This window comes from Gobio gobio (genome assembly GCF_949357685.1).
Source record: "Gobio gobio genome assembly, chromosome: 21".
Lineage (NCBI taxonomy): Eukaryota > Metazoa > Chordata > Actinopteri > Cypriniformes > Gobionidae > Gobio > Gobio gobio.
The window spans coordinates 34,625,346-34,647,135 of record NC_137117.1 but is presented as its reverse complement, the minus strand read 5'-3'; the positions used below and the strand labels follow the sequence as shown (position 1 = coordinate 34,647,135).

The following is a 21,790-nucleotide window of genomic DNA, read 5'->3' as shown; positions in this document are numbered from 1 at the left end:
GACAGCAAAAGTTGACAGTTATGCATACTTTAAAAATCCTCTGGAAAAAGCATAGCAACAGGCGCACTATTTTCAACAAACTGTATCTGATACAGGACAGATAGTATGAGAGTTGCGAGTTTCTTCTATTATGAAGGAATCGTGCAATAACGGATGTACAGGAAGTTCATTGTTCTTTCTGAATGCCGTCCAAGATCGAGATGACCACATGACTGGACTTGTTTACATGAAACCTCAATTTGCTGACTTCGCCTTTTTACTACATTTTATTTCTAAGGGTTGCACAAGTAGATACAAGACATTGAAAAACTCAAAAAGCGAGAGTTTCAATCTGCTGGACTTTCTACCATCCACTTTGGCTTTTGTCTCTCAGTTTCCTGAATGCTGATAAGAGAAGAATGGATTCGAGCGTGGACTTGCTGCCAGTGTGACCTATCAGTCCCAGTGTAAAGCAGAGACTTTTTACTGATGTCTCAGGCAAGCCTGGACATGTCAATGAAAGACTAATGTGTGTAGTGGTACTCAAGAAGTGCATGGTCACCAGTCCTTATCTCATGAACAAACATGCATACATTCAAGCACAAGCACACTAAAGGATTGAAGCATTTGCTCAGTGCACTATCTGTGTGAATCCGTAATGCCCAGATTTGAATTGTAAAGTTCATTAGGCATAGTCAAATTTATCCCACACATTTCAAACGCAAAATTGGCAGCAAGCCTAAGAAGCTTGCACAATAACTATGCACTTATACACTATGTACTTATGCACTATGTACTCAACTGTGTAGTGTATGAATTTTATAAGGTTATTTTGTCATACAACATCGGAGTCTGATGCCACTCCCCCTCCGGGATGTAATTAAAGTTGCAACAGTTTGAGAGCATGAAGCGCCCAACATTCTACACTTTGCTATTTCCATTAATTTAGTGCATCATTCGGGTATTTAAAGTGCACTTTTTCTTTTAGGAATGTTCAGTGTGAACACACTACTCGCACTATTTATACTTAAAAATGTCAGAATAGTGCATAAGCACGCAAATTTGGACGCACTATTGGTCTATTCTCGTATTCTAGTACTAGTCTAGATGACATCACATTTGCAAAAGATGTTGCAGTTCATTCACTCTAGAGAAATACTTCAGCATACTGACTGCAATCTCAAATGTAGTATGTATTATGTAACACTTGACCACTGGGTCGGTGTAACTAATATAGAGATTTATTTCAATGGACAAAACAGAAAATCAGTTATTATTATTTTAAACTGTTAAAGTTACCGCCAAACTTAGCCCCACCCACAACATTTGAGGTCTGGAAGTTCGGTCTGGACTTGATCCGTAGAGGAGTAATTATGCTCGAACCAGAGCTGTTTGGACCAATCAGATTGTCAGGCCGGCTTTGTACAATGATGGAGAGATGATCAACAGTAACGTAATCATCACGTCACCAAATGCGCTTGGGTTGAATTCGTTCTAATCCTAAACGGAGAACTTGTTCGTATATGCATTCACCTTTACTATTTCTCTCAGAAATGATGATCGTGTTGGTAACTCTGTGTATCCTTAAATTCTTTTTTACAAGACCGGCAAAGATCGTTTACACTCGTCTTCTTCTTTTCTTCTACTTCTTCCAGCGTGCGTGCTGTTGAGTTCTGTTGACAACTTTGCATCGCTCAACATACGTCACTTACTCCGTCGCTCTGATTGGTTGTAGGTCTATCCAATTGAGTGCAGAGGCATTTTCTCTCCTGGTTTCGGTTGAAACATGCCCCATAATCACAGCCCAATGGAGCAGATCAGACTCATATTCTGACTAGAATTGAGTATGACGACGTAAGGCTAGATCATTCTTATTTTTTATGGAATATTGTAGTGTTTATTGTAAATGATTTATCCGTGCACATCATTATTTTTGCTTTAAATTCATGTGTCCTCACAATCTTTAATCTATCAATACTGTATCTTCCCCTCTCTCTTGCAGCGACATCTCTTCTCTTCTCTGATGGCGGGGCAACTTGTCACTCACATGAGATCCACCAATAACAAACCACAAACAGCCAGTCAATTCCCCATGGACAAAATAAAAAAAAATTCTTGTTTGAGAAGCCGTTTCACTCGGATATACATCACAATAGGGATCTATCAAGACTATCACAACTTCTGTTTAATGCCGACTTTAATAATATTAATGGGTAAAGTGTTCCTCGTACATAAAATGAAGCGGGCTGACTCCGAAACCAATTGATTTAAATTCATAAATGATTTTGATGACAATACTCTAGTGTTTTGTGTAAATTTAAAAGCAAAAGGCCATTAGAGTCATTATTAGGGACAAGAACCGAATGTGCGGAGGAACCTAGTGACATTTTTAGCGTTCTTATTGTTCTTCTTCTTCCGCCGTTGGAGTCTATGGCAGCCCATAGAACTGCTTGCGGGAAAGTTATTAAATTTGGCTCACAGAAAGAGGATAGTCCCAACTGTCACTATAGCAAATTTTGAGTCTCTAACTCAATCCCTCTAGCGCCACCACCTGTCCAAAGTTTGACTACAACTTTAGTTTCAATTGGACTGAATTCATTATGAATGAAGAATCTGAATGTAGTTTACACGGTCTCTAAAGTGATCGGGTTGATGTGCGTGTTTATAAGGGCTAGACACAAAATTCTTAAAAAAATATTCCTCTGATTCCTTGGCTCAGGCCGATTCGATAGCACCCTATGACGCCATTTTCCGTCATGAAAATTTTCCCGGCATTTTCAATTAACCGAAAAAACTACTTTTGCAAACTAGTCCTAGGCCGTTGCTCCAATTTTCACAAAAATTGAACCAGATCATCTTCAGACCATGCCGACAAAAAATTATGGAATTCAAGTTGATTCGTCAAATAGTTTTCGATAAACGCGCAAACAAATTTTACGTAGCGGTTGCAAAAATACACTTAAGGCTATATCTCCGCAACGCTTTATCGTATTCAAACCAAACTTGGCGCATGTCATCCCAAGCAAGACCTGAGGCAACCTGCAGCGTTTCGGCACAGCGCCACCTACTGGCACGGAGATACAAAAAATGGCTATTTTTGCTTATAACTTCTGAACTGTTTGTCCAAAAATCTATTTTACCATATCATGCCATTTTGATTTATGTGCTAAAATGCTGTATTTTATGAACACATAAACGGATTGTTACGAAACTCTGTATGGGTCATCAGCACAATGCCTTGAAGGAGCCTGAGAAGTTTCGAAACAGCGCCACCTAGTGGATCTTTTTTTTCTTCAAATAATTATAACTTTGGGTGTGGTTGACTTATTTTCATAGGAGTAACTTTTTTTGTCTCCTGAATCCTTGCCGAGTCCAACAATACCAGACTTGCCAGGTTTTGCCTTATGGTTTGTGCAGCGTTGTAATTTAGCGCTTAAAAAACATTAGCTGATATCTTCGAAACCGCTAGTCCGATCGAGACGAAACCAGCATCAGAAGTTCGGAAACATAGGTTGATATTCATAAACATAAAACCAAATGTAAAAATATTGATAGTAAGGGGTAGTAAATTCCAATCACAGTCAGGTGTCAGTCATTTTCTACGTGTTTTGTCATATAAATGTCTATAACTCCAAAAAGAAATGAGATATTTTCACCAAAATTGACTCACACATGTATGGGCTCACTCCGAGGACACATAAAAAAATGGTAGGATTGTGCTTCTTGGTGGCGCGCGCTATAATAGAACAAAACATGAAATTCCCATAGACTACAATGCATTTTTCAGCCTTTTTGCCTAAAATCATCTTAAAATGGGTTTAATTGTTCATTGCTGCCGTTTATCTTACACTCCCAGCCATTGTGGCATGTCTTGTCTTCTTATTTGCGCTTGGCCCTAGTATTGCTGCTTGCAGCTATATTTACTATTATTATTATTATTATTATTAATGGATATTGGTAGATAAGTGGCACTTTTGTTTACCTCTTTTTGATTACTTGGAAACTTGATGAATTAAACATGCTAATTTGCAGAGAATAATAATTAAAACATGTACAGGTGTGTACCATAATTTCTTCTTTTGGACCATAAAACCCTGAAATGCTACAAATACTTGCAAGTACATATAAACACACGTAAAAGACGGCAAAGTGACAGATCTATAGCAGGGAAAGAAAGCCGCAGGTGGATTAAAGAGTTATGGAGGGCTCATAAAATGTAACAGGTAGAGCTTGTGTTGGGTTTATCTGACAAACATCAGATCAGCTGTTCTCATTATAAAACTGCTGTAAGGGACAAGCCATTTGCCTGTATATTAAAGAGTTTTGCATATATTTACAACCCCCTTTGGGAGTATGAGCTCCAGGTATCATTTAAAATTAAAATCTAGGCCACTTTGACATAATGTAGAAAAACAAAGCAACAACTTAGCTTCACAGTTACTGCAATACTACTGATAGCATAATAAGTGGGACAATAACTCATTTTAGAACATATGAAATGCTAATTGAAGGTAATGCGTATTGTTTTTATGTGTTCAAATACGTTCTTCTGTCCCAGTTTAATATGCTCTGTTTGTTTAAGTATCCCAACCAGCCCACACAGCAACAGCTCACCCAATGATGTGAGTTTGGGGGCGTGGCTAACTGTTTAAATAACCAATGGCAGACAGGGGGAGTCTTCAGGAAACCTGTTCAAAAATGAATGTGTACCGAGTGTTCATAAATTCAGTGAGCCTTATAAAAGCCTAAATAAAGTCACAGTAATTTGCCTGAACTTGCCATATCAGCACATTTAGATAAACACAGGCAAATACATTGTCAACTCACATTCTCAAAAGCATCCCACGCAACCACATTGACTATACAATGCTAACTGTTTATCCCAGCCGATGATGGTTTGTGCATATACAAAACAGATTATAAATCTCTTAAAACACCTTTTGGCCCCAGCCCTAAATCCCATTTAATAATCAACCTGGTCAGGGCTGGTAAGTATGTCCTTGAACGGGACAGTTCACTCAAAGATCATTCTTTTGAATAATTTGCTTAACACCTTTCTTTTTCACTCGCATGAGGATGAGTAAATGGTGACCGAATGTTAGACAGCGGGAAAGACAAAGACATGGTGCAACATTTGATCAGACATTCCTTATAAACACGCCAAAAATGAAGGTTGCATAAACACTGACTGAACGCTGACCAAGCGGCTCGTCTGTCCTCCACACCAACCATCCTGTGCCATCACATTACTATCAGCCTCTGGAATGCTGAGCTGAGGGTCATGGTAGTGGAAAAGCTACTGGCTACAAGACGCTCAGTGCAGAATTTAAAGGGATATTTCACCCAAAAATGAAAATAGTCATCAAAATATTGTCTCACCCTCACGTTGTTCCAAACCTGCATGAGTTTCTTTCTTCTGTTGAACACAAAAGAAGATATTTTAAATAATATTGGTAACCAGACAGTCCTACTATAGAAGCCAATGGGTGCCGTCAACTGTTTGATTACCAACATCCTTTAAAATATCTTCGTTTGTGTTCAAGAAACTCATGCAGGTTTGGAACAACATGAGGGCGAGTAAATTATTTTTTGGGTGATCCCTTTAATCCAGTTCACCATAAAGGCTTGTGAGCAATTGAACGCAAGCAAGTGGAATGACAGTTTAACCAATGAACAGATTAAAACATGTTCGATTAAGAAACAATTTAACACACATTTTACTTTTAAACAGACAGGGCCAAAAAATGTAAAAACAAACTTGTTTCCCTTAGGCCTGGTTTGCTTGATTTCAACACAGCTTAACTTGCTCTATTGCATGGGAACAACAACTCTGTGTGTGTGTGTGTGTGTGTGTGTGTGTGTGTGTGTGTGTGTGTGTGTGTGTGTGTGTGTGTGTGCGCGCGCGCGTGTGTGTGTGTGTGTGTGTGTGTGTGCGCGCGCATATTTTCACCACAAATTCCAATCCACCACTTCAAAAAAATACCTTCTATTATCAACCTTGCCATCTTTAAATATCATTCAACCAATCAATTTCTTTATAAATAAATGTTAAATGCGGTTTTTACTTCCGTAACATGACTGTTGCTCTTTATTATAATACACTGAACAAAATTATAAATGCAACACTTTTGTTTTTGCTCCCATTTTTCATGAGCTGAACTCAAAGATCTAAGACTTTTTTATGTACACAAAAGGCCTATTTCTCTCAAATATTGTTCACAAATCTGTCTAAATCTGTGTTAGTGAGCACTTCTCCTTTGCCGAGATAACCCATCCACCTCACAGGTGTTGCATATCAAGATGCTGAATAGAAACCATGATTATTACACAGGTGTGCCTTAGGCTGACCACAATAAAAGGCCACTCAAAAACATGCAGTTTTATCACACAGCACAATGTTTTGAGGGAGCGTGCAATTGGCATGCTGACTACAGAGCAGTTGCCCGTGAATTGAATGTTCATTTCTCTACCATAATCTCATACCGTCTCCAAAGGCGTTTCAGAGAATTTGGCAGAATTTGGAAAAAGTCAAAAACACAAGTGTTGCGTTTATCATTTTGTTCAGTGTAATTGTCCACTTTTTGGAACAATAGAAAAGACATCAAAACTATTGAATAACACAAATAGAAGTTTGGGAAGTGACCAGAAAATGTGCAATTATATTTACTAAATCAACTTCATGTGGTGCATTCTGGGAAGGAGTTCACAGTTCACATTCCTTCACTATCTGTTCCAACCTCTCTATCAATAATATATAATATATCCATTAATTAATAATAGATTTTTTAAATAAAAGTACTTTAGTTTCATAAAAACAATCACAAATAGCCACAATTATGTATTAATTTAAGAACATTCAAGTAAAAAACGTTTAGTAGACGTAGTGTATTTGAATTTCATACTTTAGCCGACTCTTAGTACACATTCAGAACTGACCTGTCATGTGGGACAGGGATGATGGAGGACGTGTGCGGGTGTGGCGTCTCGGGAGATGGAAGGTGACATCCTGGCCCTCTCACTGGGCTCAGAGCCTCCACGTGGGTTTGGTCTTGTAGCCTGATGCCATTCAGGACCAGGTGATGAGCAGGACAGCCGTGTTTAAGGACCCCACCTGAGCTCTGTTCGACCTCTTCTCTGCCACATGCAAACTGAGAAAGGAAAAAAAGAAAGAGAGATATACTTCTGGTTTACTAGATAGCAACTATAAGAATAGTTTTCTCTCTGTGACTTGCCAAGCTATTTCTTAAAGTCTTCAACATCATAAACACCCATCCTAAATGATTTAAGCAAAATGACCGGTCAGGTCTGAAAGCTGCCACTGAACTCCTCCCATCACTACATCGAGCACTGTGCAGATTGACACAGTTTGGTTGATATGGTAGTTATATTAACCCTCATCCTTCCCTCACATTTTGTAACAAATCCTTCCCTCACGGGTCAAATTTTATTTCATTTAAAGGACTAGATTTTATCAATAAATAATAAATACATAGTTATTTAATCACATTCTTTCAACTTCAAATTCAAAATAACTCACACTTGCATAACCCTTTTAATTTAGCTCAAAATATCTTACATTGGGTGTCTTTGCTGACCTCTTGTGGAAAAAATTATAACATAAGAATATATTTGACGGCTCTTGCCACTTGATGGCCCTATAGCTCAGTATGGAGCAAACAAGCTGTTCCGCTGGGTCCTAAAGTCAGTTAACTTCAGTATGCATCCAGATACACATGTAGAAATTATATAACCAATTTTTGGTATTTAAAGCATTTTAGTGTGAATTTTGAGCAGTTTTCTATGTGTACTGAAGCATTCCTCGCATTCCATTCATTCCTATGGGGGTCAAACTGACCCGCGAGGGAAGGATGTGTTACTTTTTTTAAATTTTAACCACAAAACTCATCGAATCCAGTAAATTTTTTGGTGCATGATGAGGGTTAATGCATTTATAGTATGAAATTCAATGTGTTGTACGCAAATACACTACTAGTCAAGCGTTTTCACTTAAATGTTCTTAAATTAGTTTTATAGATACATAATTGTGCCTATGTATGTTTTTATGAATCTAAAATATTTTTGTTAATACAATTTTTTTTTTTAAATGTATCAATTATATATTAATTGATGGATATATTATAAATGATTATAGATAAGTTGGACCAGATACATGTTGAAGGGCTTGTCCCTTTTTTAAAATGGCAAAAATTAATTATGATTTGCTATTGCTAGTCAGTAACAGGGGGTTATAGGGACGTTCTCTTTCCGGAAAGATTATCTATTAAAAAAGCTGGACAGACAGCCCAAGATGAGTCCAATCATTTTAGTCTATTTTCCTCGGGGGAAAAAATACGTCCATGATGGCTCAAACGCATTTAAATGAATACTTTACTATTATTATATATCAAAATAAATAATCTAGCTCTGATCTGAATTAAAATACTGAAAAACAAATAAAATCAATAAGGAAACTAAAATCAAATTATAACAAATTATAGTCGAGTCAAGGAGGTTGAGAACCACTGATTTATGCTAAAAGTTTATTTATCCTTAAAGCTGTAACGCATTGACCAACTGCATGCCTCTAAATCCAAGCGCTTTATCTAAAAAATAAATAAACACATATGAAGTCATAAATATATTATACTTCTTGATAGTTTGACTTTGAATGGGTTTCAATAAATGCACACACACCCCAAACATTGCAGTCGAGCATTTGTTGCATTACAGGCAGAGTTGCATTGCATTAATTATACATTGTCCCTTGTCCCTTTTTTAAAATGACAAAAGTTAATTAACGTTCTCTTTCCAGAAAGAATATCTATTCAAAAAAATTGGACAGACAAGATGAGTCCAATCATTTTGGTCCATTTACCTGGGAAAAAAATATGTCCAAGATGACTCAAAAGCATTTAAATTAATACGTTGCTATTATTATATATCAAAATAATCCAGCTCTGATCTGAATAAAAATGAAAAATAATAATAATATGTCAAATAAAATCATAACTTTTTATTGATAAACATACAGATCTTGAAATCACAAAATGATTTTGGATTATATAATTGACTTCTTAAATTCGTATTAATACCAGTTTGTGTTCATAACAAAATATGTTCATATTGCCTTCGAATATTGTGTTGGACAGCGGGAAGTCGAGTCAAGGAGGTTGAGAACCACTGATTTATGCCAAAAGTTTATTTATCCTCAAAGCTGTAAAACATTGACCAAAAGCAACAAAACTTTAACACTGATTGTTCTTTATATAAAATCTGGGGCCTAAGATTAGATTTCTATTTCTGATCTGCCTTATAATGGATTATACTTTTCAACTGCATGCCTCTAAAACCAAGCACTTTATCTAAAAATAAATAAAATACATATGAAGTCATAAATATATGATACTTCTTGATACTTTGAATGGGTTTCAATAAATGCACGCAGTCGTGTATTTGTTGCATTGCCTGCACAGCTCACGCAGGTCAAGTGCACGTCCGACATCAGAGCGAGCACATTCTCTGACGCGTCATCATGGAAGGGGCGTGTCGCGAGCGCTCCACTCTACTGGACAGACGCGGCGGTTCTAAAGCGAACGCTCAAACGTTCGATGGAACTCAGCGACGTATGGTTCACTTATCACCCATTCATCCAGAAGCAATGCATAACCCATGACTAGAATATGCGACTTTAAAACTACGCACGTTGCATTATGGAAACACCGATCAGAAAATATCCTAGAAAGTCACCAGACGACACTAAACGGTGTTCCTGTAAAAACAAACCCTTCCACCGGCTTCAGCTCGCGTCGGATACACTGTGGGGGAGGGGGGAGTCGGTTAAATGTACCAACCCACTGTTTTTTTTTTTGTTTTTTTTTCGTTTAAACTTTGAACATGCAAGTTATGTCGCCATTTTCAACTACGTGAAAAAACAGTTACAGCCTCGCGATATTAACGTCAATATAACGGCAACGCATAAATTAAGTCGCGCTTACTTCACAAGCAATTTCTCCATGCAAACTTGAGTTTTAATAGAAAAGCAGAGCTGCCATCCACGATAGCCGTCGGCAGTTTTCCGACAGTCGCGTTGGCTTGTTTATGAATGCAGCAAACTGTCGAAAACCCAAAAGTTGAGTAAGCACCACTTACTTTCTTGTGAATGTAGTGCATCTCTCTCGCTGAGGTATAGTAATGTCCATTTGGAGAGATTTCCTTGCCAAAACTCCTGAAAGCACCTTCATGCAGCGCTTTTCCAGTGACAGGCTCGCGCTGGCCGGCGCAGCCCCCCGCGTGCGTGCTGTCGCCGGCTCGAGGCTGCTCGAGGAGCCGCTTGGAAGTCATTTTCGACTGTCCTGGATCAAATGTGACTTCACAAGATCACCAGCTCTCGGTAGATTTGAGTGCTGAGCGGGATAAGATGCATTTAACAGTGTTGTGTGGACTACGACTCCCTGTCGAGAGTGTATTTCACTACGGACCCTAAAAGCAGCCGGTAAAGGGGATAAAAATGATTGTTTTGCTTTTCTCTCTCGCCGAGCTCGACACCACGCCCACTCTATCCTGCGCGTGCATCCAGGCGAGATTCGCACGGCTCCTCCCCTCATTGATTCTGATTGGCTCTCGGCATACATAAACATTCTATTTAGGCACGCGGCCATCGCAGCTCTGCAGCTGATTGGCAGTTCGGGAAACGTCGGAGTGATTTTTTTTCAAGCGTTTAGGGGGTGTGTCTCGATGGTTTGCCGGCCGGTACAGACAGAGAGGAAGAGAAAAAGCCCCGGTAAAAATTGACGCACTTTTAAAAACGAACAGTTTCTCAGCTTGAATGTCTATGCGCGGCGAAAGAAATAATAAAAATATTCACTCGTCTGACACAAAACAATACAAACATGACTGAGGCATAATTTTTAAAGAGTATCCGCGCTAGCTTCCCTGATAAAACATACACTCTCTCTCACACACACACACACACACACACACCTCTCAAACCAGCCTAAACTGGTTTGCTAGTTTTAGTTGGCCTATCAGGCTGTTTTTAGAGGGGTTTCGGGCACTTTCACCCGGTCAGACAGGGAGATTAGGTAAACCAGCCGAGTAACAGCTTGTCCAGACTGGGAGACCATCCTAAACCAGTAAACAAGCAAACCAGTGTAGATTTTTTTTTTCTTTTTTCAGAAAAATGTATTTTTTTTCTTTCAGAAAGTCTTCAAAACCACCACCCCATGTGCAGTTCTCACTCTTACAACCCAACCTTTGCAGGGTTGCCAACTTTTGAGATCAGGTTGGGGTGAGATTTTCTTTGCTTTTGGGGGGGGGGGGGGGGGGGGGTACTTAACCAATTACCGTACGATTATATCGATTTCAGTATCAATTCATAGCCTGATGTACATATAAGGAAATAAGGATATGTACGTTATTAACATTTTAAAATTTCCCATTTAAAGAAATCTAGTGTTTGATCATATCAAAATATTTATTAAAATGCAAAACTGCAATACGTTTAGAACTAGATTAGATACATGTATATTGATTAAAGAGCCATAAAGGCACCAGTGGGTAATGGCATTACAAATGGAAATTATTATTTTTCAAGCCACAAAATGACTCTAATTTGCCTCTTTGAATAAGAATTCTCTAATTCAACCTTAATACTAATTGTAATATAAATAAGAAAAATATTAGAAGAAAAATATTTTAAATGGTCAGGACCATAATTATTGCACAGATAGTATTTAGTACCAAAATATCTCAAAATATTCAATTAATATTTTTGAACTAAAATATAGAACATTTATTCAATTGAAAAATAGTTAAGGTGTATGGTCACATTTGACCATCAATGTGTATGAGTGTATGAGGGCTAAATACAGGAAAAACATTAACATTAATGTTAACAATGTTGCATCTCCATCACTCTCTATAATAAAACGATCCTGTATGGTTGACGTAAGATCCTGTATGGTTGACGTAATAATCAATGCACACTATGCTGTACTGTTTACCAAAACTTGCTGCAAACACCTGAAGTGGAGATGTTGTGTATCAAGCCATTCAAATGCATTGACACAGCGCTAGAAGTATTGAGAGCTCCGTGGAGCACGTGACCGCGCGCGCACCCGCGAGATGAGATGTCGCATCTCCGTTTTTCAACACTCTGGCTTTAACTGTTATGCCATATTAGCGCCAAAACGCTATTTATTGTTTGAATTTCGCATTAAAACTTAAACAAATCTAAAAGCTTAGACTTTGTTTAATATCAAAAGCAGGTTTGGCAGTTTGGCGTGAGATTAAGTTGGGCAGCGTGAGAGCGTGAGACAGAGCCTGAAAGCGTGAGTGTCACGCCAAATGCGTGAAAGTTGGCAACCCTGCCTTTGTTACTTCTAGACATTTACAAAGACATAATGTGTCCGATAACAAGCCTTTTCTCATTCTCCAATGATAATAAACACACATGCTATAGTCAGCACACAACCAATCATAAGGTGCAACTTTATTAAAAAAGTAAAAACAAATATTAATATGAATGATTTTTTTTTTATATATATATAGAAAACATTACAATCTTTTGCACAGAATATTACTAAACAGATATTTTTTTTTATACACCATATACTCTGTGTTACACTTTGGGTGGACCACACATAAACTCAAGCCAAGGACATATGCTGGGGAAGCAGTGTTACTATGTACACACTTCACAACATACAGCCTAAACGGCAGAAGTAGTAACCCTTTCATTGCTTTTTAAAACATCAATACCAGAGCTTTTCTTTTCATAGTTATGTAGCATTGATGTACGCTCTATATACATGCAATTTGGTCTGTTTCGTTATGGGTAGAATGTCTATTTTTGTTGAACCATAAATGGTTGGGTGAATGTCAACGAATGTCATCTGTTTAACGCAAGCAGACGGGAGTTTTATTAGATATTTTATTTACACACTTGCCAATAAATATACTTCAGGCCTGTCGTGTCTCTGCCTCTTTTAAGAACAAATTGTGCAATCTGTACAAATCACACCCTCGTTTTTGGACAAAAACAATGGACGATCTGGACGATCGCTTCTCCCAGCCTCTTTCAGAAGAAGCGTCAACATCAAAAGCACCGATCCGCCCCACTATACAAAGCCGGCCCTGTGCTAGAAGGACAGATTCAGGAGTGGGAGGAACCGCCAAGCCAAAGCTAAAGTGGAGCACACTTCCTCCCTCAATATGGCAAACATCAAGTCTCAAGGACACATGCTAAAAACGGCAGGGAGGGCCTAGAGTTGCTGTGAGACCAGATCCCCACTGTTTTGGACGAGTCCTGGACCAGATATGTGCTTTGTGCTCCCTGAGACGATCCATAACCTCTCAGCAGCAGCAGCAGCCTGTTGTGTCTCCTCCTCTTCCCATTTGGTGGCCGGTATTTTGTTTTTTTGGCACTGTCTTATAGTGTGAGGCACGGGTATGAATTATACAGTATATATTTGATGCACCAGAGAGGATAAAGAAAAAAAACGAGAGCTTTTGTTTTCAGGAGCATGCATTGCAAGCAAGGAAATAGTTGCGGCCTACTTGAACAGAACAGTGGAACACGTGAATGGCAGTGATAGTAGCTTTTTTGAGCATGTTGCTACAAGTGGAAACAAGTTAACCAATACAATTTTATAAGAAAATAGAGTGCCATAAAAATCTTTCATCTGAGTATATATTAAAACTGACATGACAAACCCAACGTTTCTCACCAGAGGTTGCATGTGACATGGATGAGGACAGTGTCTTGGTTATTTATCCTTAATGAACTCTTATCTATCCATCCCTGAGCTGATAATTTGGCCCTCTCGAATCCCAAAATCCCTTTCCTCCGGGCCTTTCCTGTAGCCCTCCAACAGACTTTAATGATCTGTATATGCAGTGTAGTAAAATCACCAACCATGCATTCGAGTTGTTTTATTTCATGCTGACGGGCCTCGGAAGTCTTCGGGGATCACCTCAAATGGTTTCCCCTTGCAGAGGTTGCTCCATTGTGCTGTTATTTTCCCCGATCCTAATCCAAGCTCCCATAATGCATGTGGGAAAGGCATTGTTTACAATAGGATCAAGTCGCACAGACAGCCCAGAATATGAGACGCTCTTCCAGAAGACGTTTACTAGCAACCATAAGCCTTGTGCTGTGTTTTCCTTGGACACTGCCTCCATGAAATGCTGCTGGCGGCTAAGCCAGTCGGAGGCCCAGTGAGCCGGGGAGCAGTGCTGGCTCACACTGACCTGAGAGCGGTGGATCGAGAGCGGCCCCGGCCAAACTAGAAGCCTTTATTGCCCTCTGTACTCACACCACAATGTTCCAGCACACTGACGCTACAAGCCTCATAAACTCCGATGTTAACAAAGGCCATCGAAAATGACATGTTAACTGGCTAGGCTGAGGCATCCCAAGAAAATCGTGTTTTGCTTTTTCTTTTTTCTTTTCACTTTCCATCCTGTTAATGTTGCCAAAAAAAGAAAAATTCAAATCTTGTGAGAAACGAGTGGCATATCACTAAAACTACCTGACATCCAAAGATTGAGCAGAAGTGGCATGCTATAGACAAAATAACAAAAAACAAAAGAAATTGAAGAGCTAATGCACTTACACAGTCATAAAGTGACCTTTAAGAAGGCCCACGCGGAATCTGCACCCGCAAAACTCCACGGAAAGCTCTGCAAAAGTGTTTATATATCAAGTATTTGCAGTTTTCTTTATTAGATATTTGTATATACTGTATATAAATCATTGTTTAATGTATTTACTGTAAATAATAATGGTATATATACCATATGTGTGTGTGCGCGCGATCAAATCGATTAATCGCGATTCAATAAAAGTTTGTTTACATAATATGTGTGTGTGTACTGTGTATAATTATGTATATTTGAATACACACACATACATATATATTTAAGACATATTTATACTGTATAAATATTTATATAAATATAATTTTTTTCTTCTTAAATATAAACATGCATGTGATTTGAGTCATATTTATATATGCATAATAACTATACACGGCACATATGTGTAGCCTGGACCACAAAACCAGTCATAAGTCTCACGGGTATATTTGAGGCAATAGCCAACAATACATTATATGGGTCAAAATTATCGATTTTTCTTTTATGCCAAAAATCATTAAGATATTATTAGTAGTAATATGCAGTACGAAGGAATTCATTTGGACAACTTTAAAGGCGATTTTCTCAAAATTAAGATTTTTTTTGCACCCTCAGATTCCAGATTTTCATAATAATAATAATAAATAATGTTCTATGCTAACAAACCATACATCAATAGAAAACATATTTATTCAGTTTTCAGATTATGTTTAAATCTCAATTGAAAAAAAAATTACCCATATGAGGGTCCAGGGTCACATATATTATGTAAACACAAACTTTTTTTTGGATGCGATTAATCGATTTGACAGCACTCATACATACTGTATATATATATATATATATATATACATACACACACACACACACACACACACTACCGTTCAAAAGTTTGGGGTCAGTAAGATATACAGTTAATGACAGAAAAGACATTTATATTGTTACAAAAGATTTCTATTTCAAATAAAAATAGTTATTTTTTTTATTTATATTAATCAAAGAACCATTAAAAAAAAATTATCCTTGGTTTCCACAATAATTTATGAAAATTCAGATTTGTCATCACACAAAACATTACATTGATAAAATATATTAAAATAGAAAAGTTATTTAAAATTATTATAGTACTTAACAGTATTAATGTTTTTACTCTATTTTTGATCAAATACACGCTGAAGCATAAGAGACTTCTTTCAAAACCATTCAAAAAACGCACAGAACCCAAACTTTTGAACGTTGGTGTATATATAAAAAATTATATGTATGTATTTTATTGTAAAGTAATAATAATTGTATGTAATGCATTCAGGTAACCAGGTAGATTTGTTAAACTCATTTTATCAGCATTAAAACACAATGATGCAGATTCTTCTCCAAAGATCAGTGCAAAAATATCTGCAGATTCCGCCTGAGCCCGACTGTAAGTTACGTGCGTATTGAAAAATGACCACACATACTGTATGTACACCACCTAAACTGTCACCCCGCATACATAATGTTTTAGGTGGAAAAAAAGAGAAGTTAACTCGGTATTCTATTTCAGCTAAACTAACACTGTGGCGGTGGCCGGCAGTCTCAAGCTGAGAGAACCAGTCAGGTGTGTTTTCAGAGCGAAGGGGGGTTAAGCTGACGTCTCATGTGATCCCTGTGTTAATCTGCAGGTAGTGCTCACACGGCAGTGGGACTGACCAACAGTCTGATTGAATCAGATCCAAACTCTCCTACAAGTCATACAGTGAATTGAACCCTACAGTAAACTATCATTACACTGCAAAAAAATCTTTTTCTTATTCAGTATTTTTGGCTTGCTTTTCAGTACAAATATCTAAACATTTTTTAAACAAGAGAAGCAAAATCACTTAAGATAATATAGGCCAGATTTACTAAACATTGGTGCAATTCCCAAAAGCATCGCTAGCCAATATGGTCGCAAGTTCAGTCGTTATCAGCATAGTTCAACGAGTCGTTTTCCCCTCAACGTGTTCCCCGAAACTATATAGTTCCAACAAATATTTGCAAACAGCATTGCAAAGTTGTGTGGTTGGAACGACATCCCTCGTCAACAATGGAACAATGGAACATGAAACAAGCAGTTTCATGTTTGCATGACATGTCAAACCCTTATCTTGAGCAAAATATCTATATCTTTTATTTTGAATGTATTCAAATGTCATATACGTCTTTTATAGTGTCTCAAGAAATTTAAAGCACCATTTTTGAAGAGTTCTCTAGTACGTGAGAATGAGTCTGCAATAAAGCAAAATAACTGGGAAAATTTTGAATTAGTCCATTTATAGCAAAAAATCTAGCATTAATTCAATCTCAAACGAATTTACTAAAATAAGTTTTTACTCCGTTAAACGACAAATTCGCGATTAGCTAGGGTGTGTTTAAGTCCAATTTTTGATGCCCTTTCCTCACTAACTTCCCTCCGTCTCGTTCACTCGGATGTACGTCATCGATTACATTGCACAAGTGCTCACTACTGGTGGAACCCTTGAAATGTGTTTAAATGAAACGCGGCCTAAACCGTTGATCACTTGGGATCTGCAATGGAGCTGATTTCTTATTTACAGTTTTTTCCCCTTATGAATTTGTTTTATGTACCATTCTATAGACCTGTATGTATGCTTGGATTGTTCAAAAAACAAATATTAAACATGAATACTAATATATTATTATATTAAATATAAAATATAAAAAATACACAAACAAAAATGATAACAATACAATAAACTATAACTGTGTTAAAAACAGCCAGCTTAAGGTAGCTACAACAAGTATTGAATGCGGTTAAATGTCAAAATAACAATATCTTACATTTGTGTGAGGTGGGGGTAAATTAAGCGCGACCTGCTCTGACGTCACAATCATGGTGCATTGTGGTCTATGGATCTGCCTGAAGTGTACATGTTAAGTGGACTCACTCCCTCGGTCAAAATCAAAAGGTCAAGGGAAATAAACTTCCCCCGTCCACTTGACGAAGTTGAACGCATTTCAAAATGCCGATTCCCTCAAGGGGAAGTGCTTAGAGAAGTTTGCGAGTGTATGTCTAAAAGTGGAGTTAAACACAGCCCTAGTGGATTTCTTCAACGATATTATGGTAGTTAAGCAGCGAGTTACATCGGTTTACGGGAAACACACCCGAGAGCAATTTAGCTCGAGACCACAATACCATAAAAGCATTGATGAGTGGAAATTTCTGCGACTAAAGAACACAGCAGCTCATTTCTATTATGGCTCGCGCAATCTACCAAAATATTCGCAAATTAGCATTTAGTCGCAAACGAGCAGAGCCAATGATAATCAGGTGCGGGTAATCTACTAACAATACAGGCACAGCAAATTAAAAACTTCCTCTAGCATTCCAAATAAATGAACACGAGTGGAGAAAATTGTCCCATTTTATCACGTGCTCTCTGTAACCTTTTTGTTCCTAGTTGATCTTTTGATCGACTATTGCAGCATGACAAGGGCAAAATGGGTTAAGAAGCTTTTTTCTGCGTTTAATAATGGAGCAAATACCAGTAAATTGACTACCGCGATCCTTAGTAAATCATAGTGCACTGTTCATGCTCTCCTCCCATACATTTTGCGTCTCAAAAGGATTCTCCTACAAATGCGTACACTCTAAAAAAAAAGGCTCGTAATCATAGGGGAACCTTTTTTAGTGCTATATAGCACCAATTTTGGTGCTTCAGTGGTTCTTCAGCGGTTCTTCAGAGGTGCTATATAGCACCTTAGTCAAAGAACCGGTGAAGAACCTCTGAAGAACCGCTGAAGAACCTCTGAAGAACCGCTGAAGAACCACTGAAGCACCAAAATTGGTGCTATATAGCACTAAAAAAGGTTCCCCTATGATTACGAGCCAAGAACCATTTTTGGTGCAATATAGAACCTTTTTTTTTTTAGAGTGTATGCTGCAAAAAAAAAAAAATGTCATGGTGTGTCTTCAGTCAATCCTGATAAAAGAGGGTTTAGGCTGGCCTAAGCGGTTACTAAATCTGGTCCTAAAAATTATTGAAACTAAGTGAGATTATACTTAGAATAAGAAAAAATACCTGCCAATGGGGTAAAAGAGGAAACAAGTTTATTTACCAGACTTTTTTTCTTACCCCATTGGCAGACATTTGTTGTTTTAAGCATAAAGCCACTTCATTTGGATGTTTTTGTTTTCCAGAAAACAAGAAATTATATCTAATGTAATTTTGCTTCTCAAATAAATGTACCATGATTTAAGAATATTAGGTAATTACTAAAAAACAAGAGAGAAATCATTTTTTTGCCGTGTAGCGAATGCTGTAGCACGGTGAAAAAACCAGTTTAGATCCCTGTGTTTGGTGAGCATGCTAAAAACCACCCGGCTGTTCAGCCAGTTCAGTGTTGTTTTTGTCTGCGTGAGTGTTGCTCTCCATTAAATATACATTGGTCTTCTGGTTATGTAGGTTGGCGTGTGTTTGGCAGCTGTAAGCTGTGTGTATCTTTTCATTTGGGCTGCAGTTTGTTCTTTTCCCCTCCGTAGGTGTTTAATTTGACGGTTTAAGTCAGGCTTGTTTTTATAGCCCCGTAACGTACATTTCCATGCCGTCGTTAAAGGTAAAGATAGTGGTGGTGCTCGCTGCGTTTGCTCCCTGCTTCACATCGCCGATTGTCTCGTAAAAGTTCTCGCAGGTCATGGCTCTGCCCGGACCCTGTGCGGGCTTCTTTTTGGCCTTCAGCGTGTTGCTGGCCAGCTTCTCCCTTTTCCGGTGGGAATCGATGGTGGCGTAAGCCGGGTCCGACTCCACCGCCAGGCCCCGGGGCCAAGTCTTCTCTCCCACAGGTTCGTAGCAGGGCTCCTCCTGGGGGCCGCTCCTCCCCCACACCTCTTCCCCCGTGGCACCGGCTGCGGGCCAGCCCGCGGCGCCCCTGTCCTCTTCCTGGGGCGCAGCAGAGGCCATCGGCCTGCTCTCCTCCTGGCTTTGACCCTGCTGGTGTCTCCTCTTCAGGGTCTTACAAACGGTAGAGTACATGTCAGAGATCTGAGGACAGAGAGAGAGAGAGAACCACAGCATGAGAAACACTCAAGAGTGTGCAAAAGATCAGCTGTGCCAAAGTGGATTTCGTAATAATAACTGTCCCGTGGAGCACATTCTCAAGTTACAGTTAGAGTGCTGAAGGATTTACCAAAAAAACATTAAACACACAGAGCGCAGAATGCATTCGCAAAGTTCATTTCAATCTAGGTGGTTGTTTACTGGCCCCATCTTCAAATCTATACGATATTTGTTCCTCTCCATCAGTTTAACTAACCTCTCCTCAACAAGTCTCATTCATTTGAGGTCTCATTCATAAAGTCCCATTCTCATAAATAGGGGTTTGTTCAAAATTTGATCAATAGTAACAGTGACAGCAAACTAAAAGTAAAAGACAACAGGACAGATAATCCTCTAATATGCCTGAAGATGTAGTATGCGTAGTACATAAACGCCCACGGCGGTGTGTTTGACGGAGGGCTGCGTGGTAACAGGACTCTGCTTGCACACAGCAGAAACATGACCCACTTTGGCCGTGATCGACAGAGCCAGTGTAAACGCTCTTATCTGGCTGCAGAGAGCAGCAATGTTACCTAACCTGCAGATAAGCCAGTTAAACTTTCACCACAGCAGCCCACTGACGCGGCATCAACCCCGCTGACCAGACAGGAGGTAAACGGCTGGGAAGACTTCCCACAAATCCTCCTTTAACATCCATGTGTGGTCTATTACAAGTATGTGATTGAAAAAGAAAAACGTCTTATATGTACAGTGATGTGTGTGTGTTCGTGTGTTTCTATCCCGGTGGGGACTTCAACCTGAATGCACACTGACTCATGGGGATCTAAATTGAGGTCCCCATAAAGAAACAAGCTTATAAATCATACAGAAGGAGTTTTGTGGTTAGTGTAAGGGGAGAGAACTTACAGTTTGTACGGTATAAAAACCATTACGTCTATGGAGAGTCCCCACAAAGATAGTGAACCAGACGTGAGTGTGCGCGCTCTGGTAACCTCACATGCCCTCTCTCTGCAAGATGACATTTAGCACTCCCAGTTCAATGGCATGCGTAAAATCTCAGTCAAGAACTCTACTCAGATCTCCAACTCACATAGTGACCTTTACGGCATTCGTGTGTAGACGTTATGGCATGAATAAGAGCTGTGGATGCAACTGCGTTTGTCATGTTAACACCTCTAACAACGCTGCAGTTTTTTAGCCTGTACTGTAATCTGCAGGCCGCGGCATGAAGCATAGCATGCGTCTGAACGCAGGCATGACTGAACCAGCCGATTTTAGGAAAACCGCTGAGTTCGATGTTGTTCGACACTCCCAGATGTGTGTGTGCGCCACGCTGATCTCTTCTCCTCCGTGTCGAGCATTGTTTACCGTGCTGTGCAGTGCTTTGCAGAGCGAGAGGAAATCACAATGATGGGGGTTTCAAAACTCTCTGCAGCTGTTGAGAAAGCCTTGAGAGTTTTTTTTCTCCTTCCTCTCGCTCTCTCTCTCACTCACTCACTCTCTCACTCTCTTTCTTTCCCCTTCATATTGCTTCATTCCCTTGCATTCGCACCGCCAACCCCCCAAACACACACTTTTCTCTCATTTCTCTCCTTACAAATGCAGTCTTCTGAAGCAGCTCAATCTTACATGACTGGCTGCATGTGTGCGTACACACATTCACGCAGGTGTGTTTGCACTTTGAAACAAAAGCACAGAGGCTTTTTTGTACCGTTCAGAGATCTCAAATTAAATAAGCACGAGTTCTGTGATGACAACTCTCTGAGAGATTTGCATGGTAATGGATATGGCGATGTTAATGTATTTGGTCTTGGTGTAATAGATCTGCTACGCTGCTGCTGCCTCAGGGCAAGAATCAAGACTTGCTACTGCAAGTACATTCACAGACATTGCTGTGAGCATGTGAGACATGCTATTGCTGCTGTACATGTGACATACATGAAATAACCCCCATAGCAGATCTATACAGGTGGAGCTGGGGAAGGCGGAGGGTTTCTGAAAGCGCGCTGCAGATTGCTAACAGCAACACTACCGGTATTTGAATGTTGAGCCACAGCTCATTGGCCACTGATGTAACAGCAACCAATCAGCTGCCCTATGAGATAATGATGTGATCACTAAGAAAAATCAGAATGCGC

At 39.0% G+C, this 21,790-nt stretch overlaps 2 protein-coding genes across 3 annotated transcripts in view; both read right to left on the bottom strand.

The window, feature by feature from the left end:
* Positions 1–10,951, bottom strand: part of slc2a4rg (SLC2A4 regulator) — an 82,060-nt gene extending 71,109 nt beyond the window's left edge. For both annotated transcript variants that reach the window (XM_079801896.1, XM_079801897.1), the window contains exons 1-2: positions 10,129–10,951; positions 6,916–7,127 (exon numbers count right to left, since the gene is read on the bottom strand). In XM_079801896.1, the coding sequence (XP_079658022.1) occupies positions 6,916–7,127; positions 10,129–10,320 (404 nt within the window). In that variant the 5' untranslated portion in view covers positions 10,321–10,951. The remainder of the gene's footprint in view (positions 1–6,915; positions 7,128–10,128) is intronic.
* Positions 10,952–19,094: 8,143 nt separating this feature from the next.
* The window catches only part of LOC307117160 (uncharacterized protein), a 70,518-nt gene continuing 67,822 nt past the window's right edge, over positions 19,095–21,790 (bottom strand). The window contains exon 7 of the mRNA XM_079801899.1: positions 19,095–19,637. Coding sequence (XP_079658025.1) covers positions 19,173–19,637 — 465 coding nt within the window. The 3' untranslated portion in view covers positions 19,095–19,172. The remainder of the gene's footprint in view (positions 19,638–21,790) is intronic.